The sequence below is a fragment of the Nelumbo lutea genome, chromosome 5 (genome assembly GCF_056320005.1).
Source record: "Nelumbo lutea isolate HS-2025 chromosome 5, American lotus-T2T, whole genome shotgun sequence".
Lineage (NCBI taxonomy): Eukaryota > Viridiplantae > Streptophyta > Magnoliopsida > Proteales > Nelumbonaceae > Nelumbo > Nelumbo lutea.
Window position 1 is genome coordinate 16,492,525 of NC_142688.1, and position 21,523 is coordinate 16,514,047.

At 36.4% G+C, this 21,523-nt stretch overlaps 1 protein-coding gene across 1 annotated transcript in view; it reads right to left on the bottom strand.

Annotated features, from left to right (window-relative positions):
* ASG2 (transducin family protein / WD-40 repeat family protein) overlaps positions 1–21,523 on the bottom strand; it is a 49,623-nt gene that overhangs the window by 18,226 nt on the left and 9,874 nt on the right. The window contains exons 4-14 of the mRNA XM_088945945.1: positions 20,651–20,785; positions 20,442–20,549; positions 20,080–20,208; positions 16,189–16,304; positions 15,912–16,029; positions 13,923–14,028; positions 3,953–4,098; positions 3,679–3,849; positions 3,465–3,575; positions 3,095–3,206; positions 2,349–2,701 (exon numbers count right to left, since the gene is read on the bottom strand). Of these exons, the coding sequence (XP_088802071.1) occupies positions 2,349–2,701; positions 3,095–3,206; positions 3,465–3,575; positions 3,679–3,849; positions 3,953–4,098; positions 13,923–14,028; positions 15,912–16,029; positions 16,189–16,304; positions 20,080–20,208; positions 20,442–20,549; positions 20,651–20,785 (1,605 nt within the window). The remainder of the gene's footprint in view (positions 1–2,348; positions 2,702–3,094; positions 3,207–3,464; positions 3,576–3,678; positions 3,850–3,952; positions 4,099–13,922; positions 14,029–15,911; positions 16,030–16,188; positions 16,305–20,079; positions 20,209–20,441; positions 20,550–20,650; positions 20,786–21,523) is intronic.

The window sequence follows — 21,523 nt, forward strand, 5'->3', positions numbered from 1 at the left end:
TGATGTAATTCTAATACAAATACTAATACTAAAGAATGATATTTACAAAGATGCCAAGCATCCCCAACTTAGGCCACCCAATGTAGCCTACCTCCTTTTTCCACACAATTACACCATTAATATTACATCACCATTTCCCATCTGTCCCCAAAACATATTTCCTCTAGCCATCCCCTGTTTACGATGTGTCTGCCAATTCATTGGCAGATCTGTGAATCCAGTTATCGATGACAACCAGGTCTCTTGCTAGCAATCTCAACTCTCCCATAGTATTCCTGTATTGCCATGGAATCAACACATTGCTAGTTGTAGAGAAGATGGAGGGTAGTTATGTAATTTTATCCTTCTTTCTTCTATTTTAGTAGGCATGTACATTATCATACAGCTTCTTTAATTCTTTTGTAAGGACATATTTGTCCATTCATATTCCTTTAATATAAATACTCTTTTTTTGGGTTGGTTCTATCATATTGATCAACCCTAGCAGATCTGGACTATTGTTCTTCCTCTTGTCTTTTCACTTTCTCACAAACTAACATGGTATCAGAGCGGTTGTTCTCTGATCCATTACTCGTTCTTCTAATCTGTTTGAGAGCTATCTTCATCGTTGATTGGTTCTGGACTGTTCTGATCATTCCAAGAACCAGTTTTCTGTGTTTTGTGCATCCAGCAAGAGAGATTTCATTGGATCTCTCTCAGAAGACATCCGTTTGAAGTCAAAATTAAAATGAAGTGTCACCTGGTCCTCTTCTTCATTCCCTGAAAGTTTCATCAAGATCAGAGAAGTATTGAGAGAGATCTATACATCTCTTCTGGGCAGCAGCAACCAGTCTTTCCTTTTTTGGACTGTGTTCTCAGTTTTCAACTATTGCTGCATCTTAGACACTCTCTTTCGACTGTAAGAGATTTCTTCTCTTGGTTTTGACTATCTTGAATTGGTTTTCTGCTTATATTCCTTGCTTCGACTGCTTTTTTGTTTTATGTTCTTACTCGACATGGGTCTGGAAAGAATGAGATTATTTCTGTTAAGTTTGATGAAAGCAATCATGCTCTCTAGAAGTTTCATTTTCAGTCATTTGTAAGAAGCAGAATGTTGTGGCTAGATCAAGTGCAGAAGCAGAATACCGAGCTATGGCACACGGGGTTGCTGAACTCTTATGGCTCAGAACTCTCCTTAATGAGCTTGATATCAAGACTGAGGGTCCTCTCAAGCTGTATTGTGATAATAAAGCTGCTATCAACATTGCCAACAATTCCGTGCAGCATGACAGGACAAAACATATTGAAATTGATCGACACTTTGTCAGAGAGAATTATTTCAGGAGAATTCTGTGTGCCTTATACTCCATCAGATATGCAGATTGCAGATGTATTAACGAAAGGGCTGGCAACAACAAAGTTCAGGGACATACTTGGCAAACTAAACATGATTGATATCCATGCTTAGCTTGAGGGGGAGTGTTAGAATGTTAGAGTGATGTTCGGCTGATAAGAGTTCTTATTAGCCCATTCTTATGTTTAACTTATCTTGTAACTAGGTTGTGTTAATGGGCCTAATCCTGTTTAATGATTTAAGTCATCTGGGTGTCCCATCACTAATCAGGGGCATCCCAGTAATTTCTTGTACCTTGTACTACATTCATCTATAAATAAAAGACTGGTCGACTGGCTAATACAGTTCGACATTCTCTTCATTTCAGTGGTTCTCTTCTCTTCTTTGCTACTTCGAGTATAGCTCCTCAGATTACATGGACCATACACATTAGTTAATACCCACTCAAATCCATCTACCATGTGTCTAAAGTTGATAGAAATAGTAAACTTCCCAATCAGCCCCTCCACTCCCTCGAAAACCTCTTCTTTCCACATTGTCACTAAACCTCCTAACCTTCCCCACAAAGGACATATAGCCCAGTTGATGCCCCTTACTTTCCACTCCGATCTAGCCCATCTCCTATCAAACTCCATAAGTTTAGAATCCTGAATCAGCACCATGTTCAGACCCTCTCTTCTTATTACTTCTTTTATTAAAGGCCTTTTCCTAGCTCCCCCCAACCCCCTAACATTCCAACTGAGAATCTTTGTCACCATTTTACAAGAAAGCCGTGGGTTACACTCAAGAAATGGATCATAAAAAAAGTTATATTTCAGAAGTGTCCATCCAGTATCATACTGGGTTTGTATTCTGTCCATCATGCAAAGCATTTACAGGTATCAGGCATTATAGGTCCATAGGCAAGAGTTAAGTTTGAAATATCATGTTCTATAAAAGCATGAAAAGAATTTCTGAGATATCAGTAAAAAGATGGCTGAAATTCTGATAAGAATTTGAAGAATAGAACCCCTACCTGATAAGCTGTATTATCATTCTGTGAAGATGAAGTAGGAGATCCATATAAGCCATTTGCAGAACCACTCTCTCTAGATGAATCGCCCCTTCGATGAATTCTTAAGTTCAAACTTCCACGCAGAATGTTTGACTCAGCATCACGCCCTTCATCACCAGATATTGATGTTTCAAAGTCCAACTCCATTTCTTCATCATAGTCAGAATCCTCTCTTTCAGATCTCGGACCATCCTGTGATGCATCACTGTTTACCTCTGATCGGTAGAGTATATCACTCAAAGATCGTATTCTTCCAGATCGAGCTTCAGGCTTGGGTGGGCAATCAGTTTCCTTTTTGCTTCTTTCAGCTTCAACTGTCAAAGCAGAAGAATAGTAAATATCACTATACAGTCAAAGAGAAAAAGTCCACAACAATTAAATAAGTACAAAGGGTTTAATGATTTCAATTTCAACTTAAATCAAAAGGATGCTGAATACTTACATTAACACTTATATTATTTATATAAAAATGAAAAGATGACAAAAAAATCAAATCCATCAAACGATTTGTTATGCCTAGAAGAAAGTGGCATCTTTAAATACGGAACCTAATGTCAACAACACCTCCTAGAGACACTAGAAAAAACTCCACAGAAATTCAACAGGTAATGTGTTGAACCTTTAAGTTACAGGTATCAGAAAAAACAGTGAACAAATAAACTACTAATCAGAAACCTGCAACAAGATATTTTTTATTGGTAACAAACCTGCATCAAGCTGCTCTTTTATACTTTTCACCCTTTCTGCCACCTCAGAATTTGAAGGATCCAAAGATTGTGCATCAAGTGCATACTCTAGTGCTTCTTTGTGTTTCCCTAACTGGAGGACAGTAACTATTAGGAACAGAAGAGAGAGGAAAAGAGCTATATATGCATATAGAAAGAGACACAGAGAGACAAGTCACAAATACATAAGCTTATTATGAATACGTTGAATGCACTAGTAAGACATAAACATTACAACCCCGCAGCACAGTCAAACAAGGCAGAGTTGTACAAAATCTGCTGAACTGCAAAGAAGTCACTCGTCAAATATCCTACCCCACTACAGATATAAACACAAAAGGAAAAGGATTACCTGTGATAGAGCTTCAGACATGTAGTAATGTGCACTGAATGATGAAGAATCAATATAATGAGCTTTATTGCAGTCTCTTATGGCCATATGGGCATCATTTTTCCACTTCCGCTGGAGAACCAAAACTAACTTATTACCCTCAACAATTCCAAACAACATATTAAGGAAACTAAGCTTTTTTTTCCTCTAGGAAAACAAAAAGAATTGGCAAAACCTTAAGAAATAAAGCTGCACGGGTACACAAGGCTTGATGCTTTAGTGCAATCCCAATTTCAGGACCTTTTCCATCAAGTACTTCATTGCATGCTTCAATTCCATCTAAATAATCTGTCCCCTCCTTCAAGTATTTTTCAGCAGCTTGAACCAATTCCTTGCATTTATTAATCTGTAACAGAAAAAAAAAAAGTACTTAGCCAAAATATTACATGGAGAGGCAACAAGATATCCAATTCTAATTAGGCAAACCAAGCAATAATAAAACTACCCACCCTTGCAGAAACCATGCTTTTTCTGGAAAAGCCATCTGGAAGGACTTTTGATGTCACTGGTGGCATCTCATGTCCACCAAATACAGGAACCAAGGACCCCTGCTTTAAAATGTCTCCAACGGTATATTTGATAACACTCTCACCACCTGGAAGTTTTTCGTTATAAGACAGCATACATATAATGACACAACTGTCTTGGCAGGAAAAAAAATTCAATGAATTATCATAAAGTGGTAAAAATGTTTCAATGACTCGTTGACACAAATAGTTACAGAAATAGAAGCCTAACTAATATTTGATTTGGATCTTACAAAAACAGTTAAGCAGAGGCTTATGAAAAGATTGTTGATTGCCTGAGTTCCAAGCAGTCTTGCACAATGTTTTTAAAATCGTGCAATTCATGATTTGAATCGTACGATTCATATCGAATCAGCCCCAAAATGATTCAAACTGTATGTCCTAATCATTTTTTAAATTAATTGTGTGATTTATGTTCTAATCGTTGTATCAAATCACAAATCGCAATTCAGAACCAATTTAAACGATTAGAACCAAAACATAATTTAAGATAAAAAACCATTTAGTTGACTTTTTTAAAAGCTACACATTTACATCAAGGGGCAGCGTTGTCATTTTGTTTTTATAGACTTAAATAGCCTCTTTAATCAATCAAAAAAGGCTTACTACCCTCCATTGAAGCTCCAACTCTCATCCCCTTGTTTACATGAAAGTTCTTTTTCTTCTTCTTTTGACACAAAACAGGGGCTCTGCCCCATTTCTTCTTCTTTTGACGCAAAACAGGGGCTCTGCCCCATTTCTTTCATTCTTCTGCTTTTGTTGCATGGAAGGTAAGGGTTTTCTGTTATTTTTTTAGTTGAAGATGAAAGGGGTAAGGTCCAACCCTTCTTATTTTGATACAAAACATTTCTTCTATTCTGTTTTTGCATGAATTTTTTAAAATGAAAACAGGGGCTCCACCCTATTGCATTTTCCTCTTTTTTTACTTCATTTTTTTCCTTTTTCTTTTGTATACAAACACAGGGACTTCAACTAGGGGTGCTCATGGTTCAGTTAACCAAACCGTGGGCCTTTTTTGGAACAAACCAGTACTACCGGTTTTTGGAAAACCGGTAACCAGAACCGAACCAAAGCCAGTTGGACCGGTTGACCGGTTCGGTTAGCTGTCAGTTTTTTGGTTTTTTAATTTTTATAATATAAATTATAAAAATATATAAATATATAATAAAAATTATAAATATATATAAAATATTATATTTTAAATAATAAATAATATATCATATATTATAAATATGTATTTATATATAATGCATATTTATTAATTTATAAGATATAAAAAATATATAATATATAATATACATAAATACATAAAAATATATAGAAATATATGTATACCGGTCGGTTCGGTTAACCGCCGGTTTTCTATATTAGTTAATCGAAACCGAGTCGGTACCTTCGATTTTTTTAAAACACCAAACCGACTTGTTCGGTTTTTCGGTTTTTTCTCACCCCTAGTTTCAACCTCTTATACTTTTCTGTTTTTATAATGCAAAACAAAGGCTCACCCCCAATTTTCTCCATCTTATTTTTGACCCATGTTATGTTTTCATTATTTCATAAGACTTTTCATTTTATCTGTGTCATATTTTAATTTTTAAGTTAGTTGTTCTTCTTTGTTAGGAGTCCTTTTGTTTATCAATGGTTGGAGGCGACGATAGAATAGGGCATCTTTGCTGAACACTGATGAACTCTATATTCCTTATTGATCAGTGAGGATTTCTTTGTTACCTTCAGTGTACAAGTTTTTATTTATGTTGATTTAGTGGATATGGTTAGGCTTATGACTTGCCTAGATTTGTAATTTATCATACTTGTCCACATAGCATCTCTTTGGTTGTTTAGTTGTTTATGTCAACGGATGTGCTTATGAGTTATGTCCAAATAAGCAATGGTATCAATTACCAAAAAAAAAATTTTGATTTCAGAATTTAATTTCTTTAATTGCATTGTTTCATTATTGTATTATTGTATTGATTTGGCTTAAATTATTGAAACTTGAAAGACATGAACATGGCGTCATGTAAAGCTCATATCTATATAATTATATGATCATATCAAATAGCAATACAATTAAGGATATAATTTTTTATTGCTTAACATTGAAGTTGAACTTGATCATACCCATGGCATCTATTGAATTACGATTTGACACTGGTATAATTGCCAGACTCACTACCGATCGACTACTATAATACTATTACTACCTATTTATGTTATGTCTATAGGCTAAAAATTAGTACAAAGTCATTCATTTTCATAATTTTTAATGGGTTTAGGTATTTTTATAGTTTTTTGACAATTTTTAGAAAAATCATAAAAAAGCTTACGATTTGATTTAAACCTCTTTACAATTTATGATACGATTACAATTTACAGAACATTTGTCTTGCAAGGGATACGCTGTGGTGAAAAGAGTGCAAAAATGGAAAGTTTTTTGGTTTTTTAATTTTTATAATATAAATTATAAAAATATATAATAAAAATTTATAAATATATATACAATATTATATTTTAAATAATATATCATATATTATAAATATATATTCATATATAATGCATATTTATTAATTTATAGTATATAAAATATATAGAAATATATGTATACCGGTCAATTTGGTTTACCACCGGTTTTCTATATTGGTTAATTGAAACCAAACAGACCAGTTCGGTCAACCAATTTTTCGGTTTGGTTCTGGTCGATTTTTTCAGTTGGTTCGGTTTTTTGGTTTTTTTTATCATCCCTACTTGGTATAAACCAAACTTCAAGCTGAGTTCGAGCCCAACAAAGCTTGGCTCATGAGGCTCATGAGCCTAATCAAAATTTTACATATATGTATGCATGTATATATGTATATAGTATTTTAATTTTTATAGGTATAATAATAACTAGTTTTTATAATTCTTAATTTTTTATTTTATAGGAAATTTGGCTCACAGTCAAGCTCGAACTTTTGAACTTTTGAGTTGAGCCAAACTTGAGCTCAAGTCTAGCTTAAAATGAGCTTGAGATCGAGCCTCATAGTGTTTTGACGAGTCGAGCTCGAATAGCCAGATATTTGGCTTGGTTCGGCTCAGCTCGAATGAGGAGACAGTCTATCGCTTGTTTTACTCATACAAGAAAGCAAAGGTAGAGTGGAGCTTTATCACATTTGCAGTATGCTGGGTTATCTGGAATGAAAGAAACAGGAGAAAGTTCGAGAATAAGCACAAGAGTATTGAACTGCTAATTTCCATGGTTGAAATTAGTACTTCTTCTCAAAACAAAAATTGGTATCAGATTGGGTCTTAGAGCATACAGAATTTGCTCAGATTAGGAAATCAGAATTGGGGGAAATTTTCTGGTGTCCTTGATTTACAGACTTGTAACGTTGATCAGTTTTCTGTTTTGTAAAGTGTCCTTTGCTTTCAAGTTGTTTGGTTCTGCTAGGGTGTCACCTTGACACCTCTCAGTTTGTATGTCTCCTTTTATTTCAATTAATGGAATATTTTTATTTTTACTCTTCAAAAAAATAGCAGTCTGGCAAGGGGTGCACAATGATATAGACCTAACTATGACAGGTTGTTGATTGAAGGTGACTCTAAATTGGTAGTAGAGTGGCAGAAGGAACCGGAAACAGTGATTTGGAATTACAGGGAATCAATGAAAAGATTTAAATGGTTCATTAGAGACATGACATTTATTATCCAATGGGAATGGAGGTAAGAAAATGGCATGGCTGATAATTTTGCAAAACTGGGGATGCATAAGTCTGAACTTTTTCTGGCTCAGTTGTAATTCTGATTCTGTAATGGGGGCTACACCTCGCACCTTTGTTGTGTTGCTTTATTGTAACACTTTATCTTATCTTTAATAAAATTTCATTATTTATCAAAAAAAAAAAAGTTAAACAGAGTCAGATAAGGAGATGACAAAAGATCACCCGTCCTTGTCAGGGTTAATAGAATCTTAAAAATAAAATGACCTAGAAAGGGGATGCTCCTGTCTCACCAATGTTTGCATGATGAATCTGCCCCTTTCACCATGATACTGTGGCGGTGATGTGGGCATCAAATTGGTCTTGTAGTCTTTTTCCCCTTTTTAGATGGTAAGCAGAAATTTTCATTAAGATAAAATAACAAGGTTGCATCCACATTAAGAGTCTAGGAATTTCTGTTTTTTCCTTGTTTTTATAAATTTTGGTTCATAGGAGTAACTTAGTTATTTTTACATCCTTGATGTGGGGTCTGGTCATTGTTAAAGTTCATTCAAAATGTTCAAGTCAATGGTCAATAAATTAGAAGCTGCAATTTATCATAAATAAATAAATTAGAAGCTGCAGTGGTTTTGGTTTCTCTTAATAGGATATGCAGTAGCAATTTCATAATTACGGCAAACATTAATCCAAACCAACCTAGTTAAGCTGGGCATATTTTTTACCATCTGTCTTTGCGGAAGAAAAAATAAAAAATAGAATTTTTCCAAAGAGCTTGACTTGTTCTCTTTGTAAATCCTGATTCTCTTCTATTTCTCTCTCTAATCTACCACTATCTTCTACTCTCTTCTCCTCCAACAATATCAAAACTAGTGATGTGGGAGCTGAAATTTATCCATTCTCCTTTTCTTTCTTTTTTGAGAAAAGATAAGGTGAATTTTTATTAATTGGTCAAATCATCTACAGCTGCTCCCACATTTGGACGCACCCAATAGATACTTATAACATTTCGTCCCACCAAATCTCATCTCAATTCCACCTAGAACCCTAGATTTCATAATTTTTTATGTTTCTTCACAACCTCGAATTTTCGTCCTTATGCAAGACAGGCTCAAAACTACACCAAACTTGGTCAAGCATTTACATCCATCTAGGGCAAATTACCAACAAGGTTTCATTGAAAATTTCCAATCATAAAGACAGAGACATATTTCCTTCAATTTTAAACTTTTTACAGTTTAAGGACAAAACTGCAATAGTTGTAGTCAAGCATTGAGACCCCTCCTAACCTAACCTAATTGCCATTTGCCAATTAATTTATTTCTAGATTCACCCTTGCTGCCTTGCATCATTCTAGCCTTACATCAAATCAGTATCAAAGTTAACAATTAGGGAGTAATTTGGATGGGCTCAGGTTAAGCTTTTGTTATGTTTTGAATGGGCCAGGCCGGCAGGCCCAGGCACATGCCCAATATAGTGCACAATCTTCAACTCGGGTACCTAAGTTATGTCCCTAACATCTATTGGTATCAGAACAGGCAATCTTACATCACCCTAATTATTTAAATCCAAGCAATCTCCATACACCAGCATATCCTATAGTCCATAAGACCATACCCCAGCTGTGCATCTTAGAAAAGCTCTTAACTCCATTACTCTGTCTTGGTTAATGAAGTGGTGAAGGACTTCTTCCCAGCCTGTAGAGGTATCAGGCAAGGGGACCCTCTATCACCATTCCTCTTCACTCTAATAGCAGAGGTGCTTAGTAGAATAATCTCAAAGGCTGATAGAGAAGATGTGATTAAAGGGTGGAGAATAGGGAGGGATGGTATTCCGGACACCCATCTCCAATTTGTAGATGATATTCTGATTTTCTGTGACGGGGATGATATGGAGAGAGTGAGAAATCTCAAGGATTTGGTTAGAAGCTTTGAGAGATTGTCAAATTTGAGTGTCAACTTCGAAAAGAGTTGTGTAGCTGGTATTAACTTGGAGGATAGGGAGGTGGAGTTTATAGCAAGAAGCTTGGGATGTTCTATCTCGTCCTGGCCTATGACTTACTTGGGGCTTCCGCTAGGGGCAAACCCTAGGGAGAGTAGCTTTTGGTGTCCAGTGGTAGAGAGGTTCCAAAAGAAGTTAACATCGTGGAGGAAAAACTACTTATCCTTGGGGGGTAGAATCACGTTGATAAGAGCCACACTTGCTAACTTACCAACCTATTTCCGGTATGTGTTTAGGATACCACCTAGGGAAGCTAAGAAGCTAGAGAAGTTGATGAGAGATTTTTGGGAGTCGAGGAAAAGTAAAAATGATCACTTGATAAAATGGGAGGTGGTATGCTGGAATAAAGAGGAAGGAGGATTGGGGTTAGGGAATTTGATTGAAAAATAAATAAAGCATTGCTGGGGAAGTAGCTGTGGAGGTGGCCAGTGGAGAGAGAGAGAGAGAGAGAGAGAGAGAGAGTTTGGCATGAGGTGGTGGGTAGTATTCATGGTCGCTCAGAAAATAGATGGGATTCTAGAGTATCACGGCGGGCAACCTTGGCAACACCTTGGAAAGCTATTCATGGCATTCTTCCTCAGTTTCTCAGTTTTGTCAGGTATGATGTTTGCAATGGTAATTCAGTCCTATTTTGGGAGGATACTTGGATGGGAGAGGCTCCACTGAAGGACATTTTCCCTTCTTTGTTCTCTGTTTCAAGGTATAAAAAGCATTCTATGTCAAAGTTTTTTTCCATTATGAATGATCCTTTAACACCAAATTGGGACTTCGGGTTTCGTAGAGGATTAAGGGAAGAGGAAATTGTCTCTCTCATAAACCTGATACATTATGTTTGGACCCTTCAGAACCTGATAATCGGATTTGGACACCCCAGTGGAATGGATCCTTTTGTTGCGCTTCTTTCTTTAAATCCATTACTCATTCTACCCCAACCAGCCTTTCTCTTTTAAGGAAATTTGGTGCAGGCCTGTCCCCCCTAAGGTTATGGCTTTTTGCTGGGAAGTGTATTATGGGAAAATAAACACCTTTGACATTCTACAAAAGAGAAGACCTTTTCTCTGTCTCTCACCTTCCTTGTGTATTCTTTGCAGGTCACATGGTGAGGACTATAACCATATACTAATATCTTGTTCATTTACTGTAGAGTTATGGTAGTGGCTCATCTCATTGTCTGGGTGCAGGTTGATTAGACCAGCAGATGCAAGTTTGTTTTTTGATCCTGCTTTCTTCCCTTGGCAGCACAGAAGAGGAAGAATTATGTGGAGGTGTGCAAGAGCAGCGCTGATCTGGTCCATGTGAGAAGAAAGGAATGCCAGAATTTTCCAAGAGGAGAGAAGCCCAAAAGAGATGAAGGACTGCATCCTAAATAGGGTGATCTTGTGGCTAAAATCACTGGACCTATTCCATCAGTTCTCATTTAATGATGTTTGGAGGAATTGGTTAGCAGTGGCTAATTGTTCATCAATAAAGACTAAAGTGAGTATGGCTTGGGAACCCCCTCCTGAAAGATTCTTGAAGCTGAATTTCGACGGAACTTGCTGGGGTGGGAGGAGTACTGAGGAATGAGAGTGGGAATTTGGTTCTTCTTTTCTCAGGACCCATAGGCGTTGGAAACTCTACTAGAGCGGAACTTGCTGCAGCTATCCAGGGAGTACAGTTAGCAGTGCAGATAGGTGTGGAACAGTTGATAATAGAAGGGGACTCCAAGGTGGTAGTGGGCTGGCTACAAAATCCGGAATCTATAAGTGGTGTTTTAAGAATGAAATTAAAAAATTCAACTGCCTAACAAGAAGCTTGACAGTGAGAATACAATGGGTGGGGAGATCAGCAAACTCTATGGCTGATGGTCTTGCAAAGCAAAGGGTAAATAGGGAAAGTTTGTACTGGGCTCAATTGTATACTGAATCTGTTTCCTATCTTTTGTCTTTCTTGCTACTGTTAGGAGAGGACGCAGCTCGTGCCTCTCCACGGGAAGCCTGTAACTGTACCAGTTTTTATTAATGGAATTTATCCTTCTTATTTATCAAAAAAATAGAAAAGAAAAGCTCTTAACTCAGTTTTAGCACTTGACCAATTGTGGAGCTAAATAATGTTATATGAATCATAATTAAAAGAAAATAAAAATTTTTCTTCATTTTTCCCCTCAAATGAACATCTTCCTCACATGCCGGTAGGTGAAGCTTCTTAGGCACCCTGAAATTCTATTATGTATATATTTTAAGATTTATAAAATTTTTCAAAACTTAGTTTTGCATGAAGGAAACAAAGATAAGTGCATAGTTTTAGTCCAAGAAAATATTGAATCACAAACTTCATCATATATATTGTACATTAAATGCAGAGAGGGAAATTATCTATTAGCACATCTATATATTAGAGATTCAATCAGGTTCTCAATGAGACTCTCAACTAGCCAAAATTATTAGTTTTAAATATAGCTTTGAATAGGTCAGGGTGGGACACTCATTTAGCAATGTTTAACCTTAAATTGTCTTCCAACAATCAACCATGGTTTAAAATGTCCCTAATTTCCCTAATATTTCGACAACATATTTCCACTTCCATGGGTAGCGACACGAAATTTTACCAGAATCGACATTTCCTCAATGAACACTACCAACACCATGTGGAGTACAACAAATAGTTTCCATGACATATTCCATTTCCACTTCCATAGGTAGCGACATGAAATTTTACTAGAATCAACATATTCCCCAGTGAACACTACCAGTACTACGTAGAGTCCAAGAGATAATATTATAACGTAAGGTGGTACACTATTGCAAATATGTTAAGTAACAATGTTATTGTCCACCTAACTTACATGATTACCACTTTGAGCAGGCTCAATATTCATTTTAAATATGAAGTTAAATATTAGTTTTTGTTTGTATAATACATTATTTGGTTGATTTATTAAAATCATTTACATTTTCCGTGAGTTAAAATTTTTCTTGCTCTGAATCTTAAAGTTAACAGGGCAACTTCAGAACATATTCTTTGTCTATAACCTTAGTTTCTTAGCTTTGTTTAATGATTTGCAACAAGAAAATAACTTAAAAAGGTGTGACCATGCTTCTTTTATCATTTCATAAAACATCTTTCTATATTTTGCATATTTTAAAATGTTTCCACCATGTTTATAATTTTTACAATATTTCCATACGATATTTCTGACATGTTTCTTATATTCGGACGGCCGATAATTCCACCGACAACGAAATTTTAAACCTTGCTTTCAACCACTAAGTCACCAATAATATAAACACTGATTAGGAGCCAGAAGAATCTTGCAGCACAATCTAGAAATTACCATTGTCCAAATCATAACCAAGACGAAATCTTATCTATTTCTACTTACATAACTATGATGGGAGTGCTACAAGTGAAGTCAATGGTTACTTTTATCAAATCATGGTTCTTGGATACCCAGGTCCCTCTGGTATTGGAGAGGTGTTCAGAGATGTGAAGGCAGAATTATTGGACTATTTTAAGGCCTTGGAGTAGGTGACTCCTTAAGGACTGAGGTTATGGCTGTCATAGGGGCTGCAAAAGGCAAAGGACATTAAGGTAAGAAAGCTGATTCAAAGTTGGTAGTGGAGTGGCTGTAAAAGGAAGAAAACAATTGTTTTGGGCTAAAACTGGTAGCGGAGCAATTCAAAAGCTGGCACAAAATATGGATGTGAAATTCAGTTCGGTTAAAAGAGCTGCTGCTAGTGGATTTGCCAATGTATTAGCTAAACAAGGGTTTTGTTTTAGTCTCAATTGCAATAATAAATTTCTTTGTGGAGAGTTAAGAAAGTTTTATCTCTCCTAATCTTGTATTTATCTTTTTATATTTCAATGAAATTCTGTTATTGATCCAAAAAATTAGTGGTTCTTCAGATTTTCAGAACAATTTTCAACCTGTAGGTAAACCATTGATTAACAGAAACCAAGGAAATATAGTTAATGAACATGTCTAATGCTAATATGTACCAGTAATGACATCCTAATTCCAAACACAGATATAGTAGAAATATTCTAGTCCTGTGTTACCAAGTCATACTTCAATAGGACACATCTCAGCCAAGAGGAAAAGAATGAAATTGACCCAAAAAAAAGCATCAGAAAAACCATATCCTGATACAAAGCCTGGATTATTGAATAAATAAGAAATCAATAATTGTAGACCATAAGTTTTACGTCCACAGACATACCAAGATTCACGTCCATTAAGTAAACATGCTCTCCACTATAGCTAAGAAGAACTTCTTCATCGTTTGGACTAAAAGTAACATGAGTCAGGTGCAAGCTTGATCTTCCCTAAAAAAAAAGAAAAAAAAAATTGAAACTAATACAATGATCAGCATTAAGTCTAATAAAGAATCATAATAATTCCAGAATAAAATTTAAGTAGAAAATCGCTCTTTCTATGATACAGTATTTTTTATGTTTTATTAGATTCGAATTAAGAAAGTAAAAATCCCCTATACTTGTAAAAAAAAATCAAGATTTAAAAGCAATGTGCAGCATGTAACTGACCCAAGCTGCCAGTCTAATATACAAAGAAATATAGATAAATAAACACAGTCACATTGATGCAACCCTAACTAAGTGCACTCTTCCCCACCTTGCGAAGGAGGAATGCTTAACTGAACTCATCTCAGATAATTCCAACTAGGAAAAGGAGAACTACAAGAAAATAAATAAATAAATAAATACATGTCCATACCGAACACAAAACCAGAACTACAGGGACAATCTATCCACAACTTCAAGTTCTGAATGCACCAAGATCAACTCCACAATTAAAGAAACCACATCCACCACATAACACCAACTAACCAAGGCATACAAAGAAAATTTTCAGCTTCTCTCCTAAAAAAATGCCCCAAATTTGATAATCACAATGAACCATGACTCCATGACCATAATCCCAAACCATCAACCACTAGCATACTCCCAGAATATCTTCCTCTCATCTTTTTATCAGCATTACTTAACTCCTACAAATAATTTTGATTGAAATATTATCCTCCAACTTACCAAATCCCTTTACTCCCTATCCTCTTACCATATGTCCCACTTGCCACATCTAACTACTCCACCCTCCCCATCCTCTAAATCCATCCACCTTAAATCACCATCCCACCAACAGAGTGGCTACCTTCATAAACTCCTACACTTGAGGCTACCACCAATTGAAAAGGTGTGGCTGAGGTGCGCCTAGGTATACAATTGAGGCACATTTCAAGGCTTGTGCCTCACCTAGGCCCAAATGCAGCCACTTTAGAAAGGTCTGTGCCTAGTGTCTCAGCCCAGGCAAGCACCATTGTTAAATTTGGCGCTTTTTGCACTTTTTTAAGTATGGTGGCTGGGCTGCGGGCTCTGCCCCAGGATTCCTAACCGAGCCCCTTGAGGCAAGCCCAAATAAGTCCATGATAGGGTCTTAAATCACAAAACCAACTTTGTAAGTAGGGATTTAGAATTTAAGACCTTAGCATGGACTTATTTGGGCTTGCCTCAAGGAGCTTGGTAAAAAGTAGCTTGTACAGTGTGTCAGTGCCGACATGAACATCTCTGGATTCCAAATGAACATCTCATTCAAATAGATGCCAGGATTAGCTTATTCTCTAACTGACAGCTTGGTGAAGGGATGTATCATGAGGAGGAAATTTTACCAACAACGATCAATCAATTCCATGATAGCCAGTACAGTGCCTATCATTTTTTGTCTCCTTTCTTATATTTTCAATGAATACTATTATCTTCAATCAAAATCAAAAGTATGGGAAAAGGGAAAAAGAAAAGAAAAGAAATAAATCTTTACTTGCATTTCAGAGAAGCTTCTACTTTGATCATTTTCTCATAGGTTACATCCATTTTGTTTTGCCAATAGGTTAGATCCAATTTAAGAAATAAAAATCTTATTCATGTTCTGTGTCGAGGATATGGAAAAAGAGGAATAGGATAAATAATTTCACAACATAGTAATTCATTTCCAAGTATTTGATTAAATACTGGAAGTTTTTGGCCAATCATCATCATCCATTATGAAAGCATTCAAGCAATGTCTGACTCAGAGCAGGATGTCTCAAAATTAGGCAAAATAATACTGCAAGAACCAGTCAGAAGATTCAAAAGGTGAAACCTAAGCAAAAAAGACAATTTAAGTTCAACCATAGTTGAGAAAGTAGTGAACTAACACGTTCAGAAAGATGCATTGGACAGAAATAATTGACACAGGGAGGTGGCTTCATCTTTTTCTGTGAGGAACTCAATGGTGGAAGCATCCTTCTATCATATAAACGAGCAAAGGCATCACTGCAGACATTTATAAATGATTATCAGTCAATACAAAGAATAGACAGAGAGAGAGAGAGAGAGAGATTGAGATTCAAAAATTTTTAATTCATACAAGGAACACATGCATGTGCATGCTGAAATTTGTTTTTGCAAAGAAAATCAACTTCATAAAAGTACCTGCCACCAACAAGAAGCAAATGTGGCCGAGTAGAACTAATGTCACAAGATTTTAAAGCAAGACGCTGTTTAGGAGTATCAGCTAGTGACTTCTTTGCTCCACACCGCAAGTCAAGCTGCCATCCAAGTCCAGGTAAACAAGACAAAATTTGAACAAAAAAAAAAAAACAATAAACTGTACAAGTCAATTATACATGAATATACATGTCATCAATTATCATATCCAATGTTTAAAAACGTGGAGGCATGCCGCGAGGTGTTCCACTACCTAAAGGCATGAGGCGTAGTTCAGAATGCAAGAGGTGTAAGCCTCCCGGACACAAGGAAGCGTAAGCCTCCTTAAGAGGAGGGGGGTTAGGAGGAGGAGGGGGAGGAGGATGAAGAAGAAGGGGGGATCTCATTTTTTCTTTATTTCTAATAAAAAACTTTTATATTAAGAAGAATAAAGATGCATAACATTAATTGAAAGGGGGGTCTGGGGGGTGAACCCCCTTACCCCTAATGTTATGCATCTTGAAAAAAACTTTTTTCTGTCTTTTTATATAAGATGTGCATGAGGCGTACGCCTCTAGCACGTCTCATGAAAAAAGCGCATGAGGCATACGCCTCAGGGGATAAATATTTCAGTGCAAGAACACCATTAAGGCAGTGTTCCTTCCCTTCTACTGCAATGCACAATGCACTAAAAACAAATACAACAAATTATTGGACAAACACCGTTTTATTGATGAAAATGGGTTTTCTTTTTCTACAACAGAAACATGTCACTTATTGCAATGTGTGGCCGCTGCATGGAGCCAACTAGCTACGACATAATCACAAGATTTTCTTGTTTCCATTGTGGAAGTTTAAGGTCTTCAGGAGAGTGTTATTTTTCTTCACTGGTTAAGTAGTTCATCTTTCCACAACCACCAATATACAACTTTGTTAATTGAGACCACTCCAGGACCTTGTTTCTATCAAGTTTACAGTAGTTAGGGACTACCTCCAATCCCCAAAACATATCCAGACCAAGGTTCAAAGTATTGATACACACCAATGCGCCAGAATGGGTGCATCACTACTTTGTACCAAATAGAAGCTTTTTTTTTTTAGTTTTTGTTTTCAAAAATAGGTCAGGGCCTCAAGGGTGGGTCTTATTCCTGTCTACCCCCCCCCCCGAAACTCAAAGGGCCAAAGGCCAGTATTTTCTGTTTTGGACCCACAGCAATATGATACAATACACCAATACAGGGCATATTGTGTTGAATTTTGAACCTTGATCCAAACCCCTTTGACTCTCCAATTTCTACCATAGAGCAAGAACCAGGCAACAAAAAAAACAATGCTCAGAGAAGTAGAGAACCGGACCAGGCATAGAACCGGAGAAGGGAGAGGTTCAACCGGGGTCGAACCATGATGATGTGACATATACATATATACTATGGGTCATATAAATACTATATATAATATATTTTACAACTTTTATTATACTTAAATATGGTGGATAGATGGTAAGCTTCTTAAATTTTAAAACAAATTGCTAGGGTTCAAGCCTTTTAATTTACATTTTCTTTAAAATATGTGCATAATATAATATGTACAATAAAAAGTCATTAATTAACATAAGTAAAAAGGTGGATTAGTGGTAACTAAGCAATATGTAAAAATAAGAGGTCTTGGATTCAAGTCTTGTTAACTACATTTTAAAATTTCACTTACATATGGACCCGGGTGGTTTTATGAAATCAGAACCAGTTCACAAGTTTTCCGGTTAAACCGGCCAGTCAGCCGGTTTTCACCAGGTTTTGAGAAAGTCTGGTTTTTGGGGTGTGACCAAACAGGTCAGGATCCTAGGTCACGATTCAACCGGTTCACCCAGCTGGTCTGGTCCAGTTTTCTAAACACTGCAAAAAAACCAATACAGCAATCAACAGCACAATCAAAAAGCCAGAGAACGCAGAAAATAGTCACCAATTACACTAGGAAATCAGATTCGCTACACAACATAAGGAGAACAGAACCAGGCCTAGGTGACAAATATAGGAGAGAAAACAAGCTACCGAATTACCAAAATTTCATCAAACTGAGAAAAACCAAGTTTGGACTAAAGAGAAACTTCATATGGTTCAAACACTGTAACTCATATAGCAAACAACATCCCATCTGCAGAGAACTGAATGAAACAATAAAATTTGGCTTTTTTCAATTTCCTCAGAAAAATTCCAGTAAAATATCAAAATCCCATAAACAGGTTGAAACATAATCAAAAAACATTTAAAATCATATCAGATGAAAATTTAGGGTTTTTCACGGTAGGAGGATTTGCCGACTATACAGTCTGCTGAAGTCAGCAGTCGGCTGTGATGGTGTCAGCAGTTGATCCCAGCCACCATAGTTGAACTCCCTTCAGTAGTTTCCATAATACCAACTTGTGCTTCAATGGTAATAAGTAAGATGAAGAAGAGAAAAAAGAGGGAAGGTGAGAGAGAGAGAAAGAGAGAAAAGAAGAGAGAAAGGTTTTGGGGAAGACAGAAGAACTATTGGACATAGCCCTATTCATTGTAATATATACGTGATTACAGAAACTACAAATACACCCTCTAATACACTTAAACATAAATATGACTAGATTACCCTTACTTAAATACCACTTTCAACAGACAGATGTGATTCTTGGCATAGTGTCCTAAATTACACTTAAAAACAACTTATCCCATCTATCATCAATCAAAAATCTGTCCAGCTTCAAGAGAGGAGCATCTCTATGGTTATTCCATGTATAAGCACACCCTGCAAAAGAATATCAATCAAATAACATATATTCACGATCTCTTCAGTCTTGCATGTCTGAGGTGAGCCATTAACCTCCTTTTTTTTCTTAAAACTGAAATTTATAATTTGTTTATCATAAATAATTGAAATGTATAATGTAAAAATCCCCACCTACACACCAAGGGGTGTTCCACTTCCACCCCTGAGCTATATTGTTCAATCCCCCTCAAAAGACATCCCTTTGGCTACTCTCGTTCAGCCCATACACTGTTGTCAACACCCATCAAGCTCCATCTGCCAAATTGCTACATAAGATTAAAATAGAAAGTAGACCAACAAACTGACCTAACACTGAGAGCATGTCTTTGTACCACATCAATAGAATGCATCCTGAAGCCCCTATGAAGGATGAAAGGTCCTTCCAAACCAAACTCAAACCCCAGATCTCTACCACGTCTACCCCTTGAATCATCAAAGTATCTACTTTATTTATTTATTTATTTACTTTGATAGTTATCAGGGTATCATTTCATTAAATGTAAACAAAGATTTACAATGAAGAGCAAACAAGGTATAAATACCCCTAAAATACAGTAATTACAAATGAACCCAATAAAGTCGCTACCTATTTACCCCTTGCCTTCTAAGGAATTTGCCAACCCATTAGCATCCCTTGGAACCCACTGAAAAACTACTGTTGCTCTCCTTAATAACCACTTGATCTTCTTCACCACTTCTCGATAAGTCCAGGCTGCCTTCTTTTCATTCTTTATCCAGCTTACCACTACTTTATTTTCTTTATGGTGTTTTTGAACTCAGGGCTCTAGCAAGGATCACTAAGCCTACATTCAAAATCAGAAGTCTCATAATCGGGGTAGGCCATCAACAGAGTTTTTTATAATAATAAAAATTTTCATTGAAATAAAAATGAGAATTTAAGATAAGGTGATAATAACATTATTCCCAGTTGTACAAAGTTTAACCCTTATTTAGTATGCAATGTTGAAGATTTTGATGGTGCAAGAGAGAATCAAATTTGATGGAAGTATTCAGTGGAGCTAACCATGAAGAGTTAAGATTGAAAAACGAAATGATTGTACAAAACGAAAAGGATAAAAATCATAACTAAAGACTCACAAGAATATTGTGACATTCTTGGTGAGAAGAGCCAGCTGGTGGACATGAAGCACTCTCCCGGAAGTCGTGTTGCCTCAATGTCCCATCTTCACTTGCACTCCATACTACATTAGGATTTCCAACTTCCACCTGTCACATGAACAGCAATTGCATAACTAATGAGGATCAAAGCATGCATGTGAACATTGGCATTAACAAAACCAATCCCCCTCCCAATGAACAAGTTAGAATTTCAACATTTGATACTTCCATTTGCAAATAGAAACTGGAAGGAAGCTCCTATTTCTCCGCCATAAGAAAAAACCATTCAGAGTAAAATACAAAAAAAAATGAAAAAGATGTTTATTAGGATGATATCTTACAGCTAATTTCTTAACTCTCCTATTATGACAATGAAACACTGCGGAAGGTGCAATAGAATTTTCTTCAAGTGTTCTCCCACTTAAATGAGATAAATGGAACAAGCGAACCTGAAAAGAAATCAGTAAACACATTTACAAAAATTTTCAACTAGATGCAGGAAAACATGGCTTTTTGAAAACAATGAAGGTTGATTTACGTAGAACATTACTTCTGAATCTCCAGCACCAGAAACAACAAGCTCATCAGAAGTCTCTGGAACAAATTTTGTACAAAATATATTGGCAGTATGCCCAGTATCAATACTGTGCAAAAGCTTCTGGCTTGAGTAGCTCCAAATGTTAAGCTGCGGAAAATGAAGACACACAATATGTAAAACTACAAATACAAGAAGGCATGAACAATTTCAATTAATTTTGAACACTTAGCTATGGAACAAAGGGCAGCATAAACAAAGCAATAGGAATACATGTTAGCGAATAGGCAACATATAAACTGTCATATTAAGGGCCATTAGGCCCATTACCAACTGATTATCCTGGCAATCCAGAAGGGTAGACTGGATGCAGACCTAACCTTTAACTCTTTATTTTTTATTGTTATCTTTTTGGGCACAAAGTGGACACTCTCAGACTCAAACTTGTGTTTGAACATTTGTCAGACCAAGAATTTAACATTACACCAAGCAATGACCCAATGGCAAGTTTTGGTAGTCAAACACAACTTTAGTGCCTGAGCATGGGGTTGATGATAGGAAGAGTGCATGACTTCTTCCCAACCTCAAGTGTGCATTTCAATACCTGTCAGACCAAGACTTTCCAATTGATCAAATGGTTCCCCTTAGAATCTCCTGGTTCTGACAAGAAATCTCTCATGATCTTTCCTAACCTCTTAGTCACTGAGGTATGAATCCCAAAAATCGAGAGGCAGTAAATGGATAGACTAGCAAAAGGTAGATTTGGTCAAGGCTAATCAACCTCCAAGAGATATATTCCAACCACAGGCATCTTATGGTGGAAACATATACCATGGGCATCTCAGGGTAAACGGCTGTTTGGGGGGTCTAGGCACTTGGACAATTTGT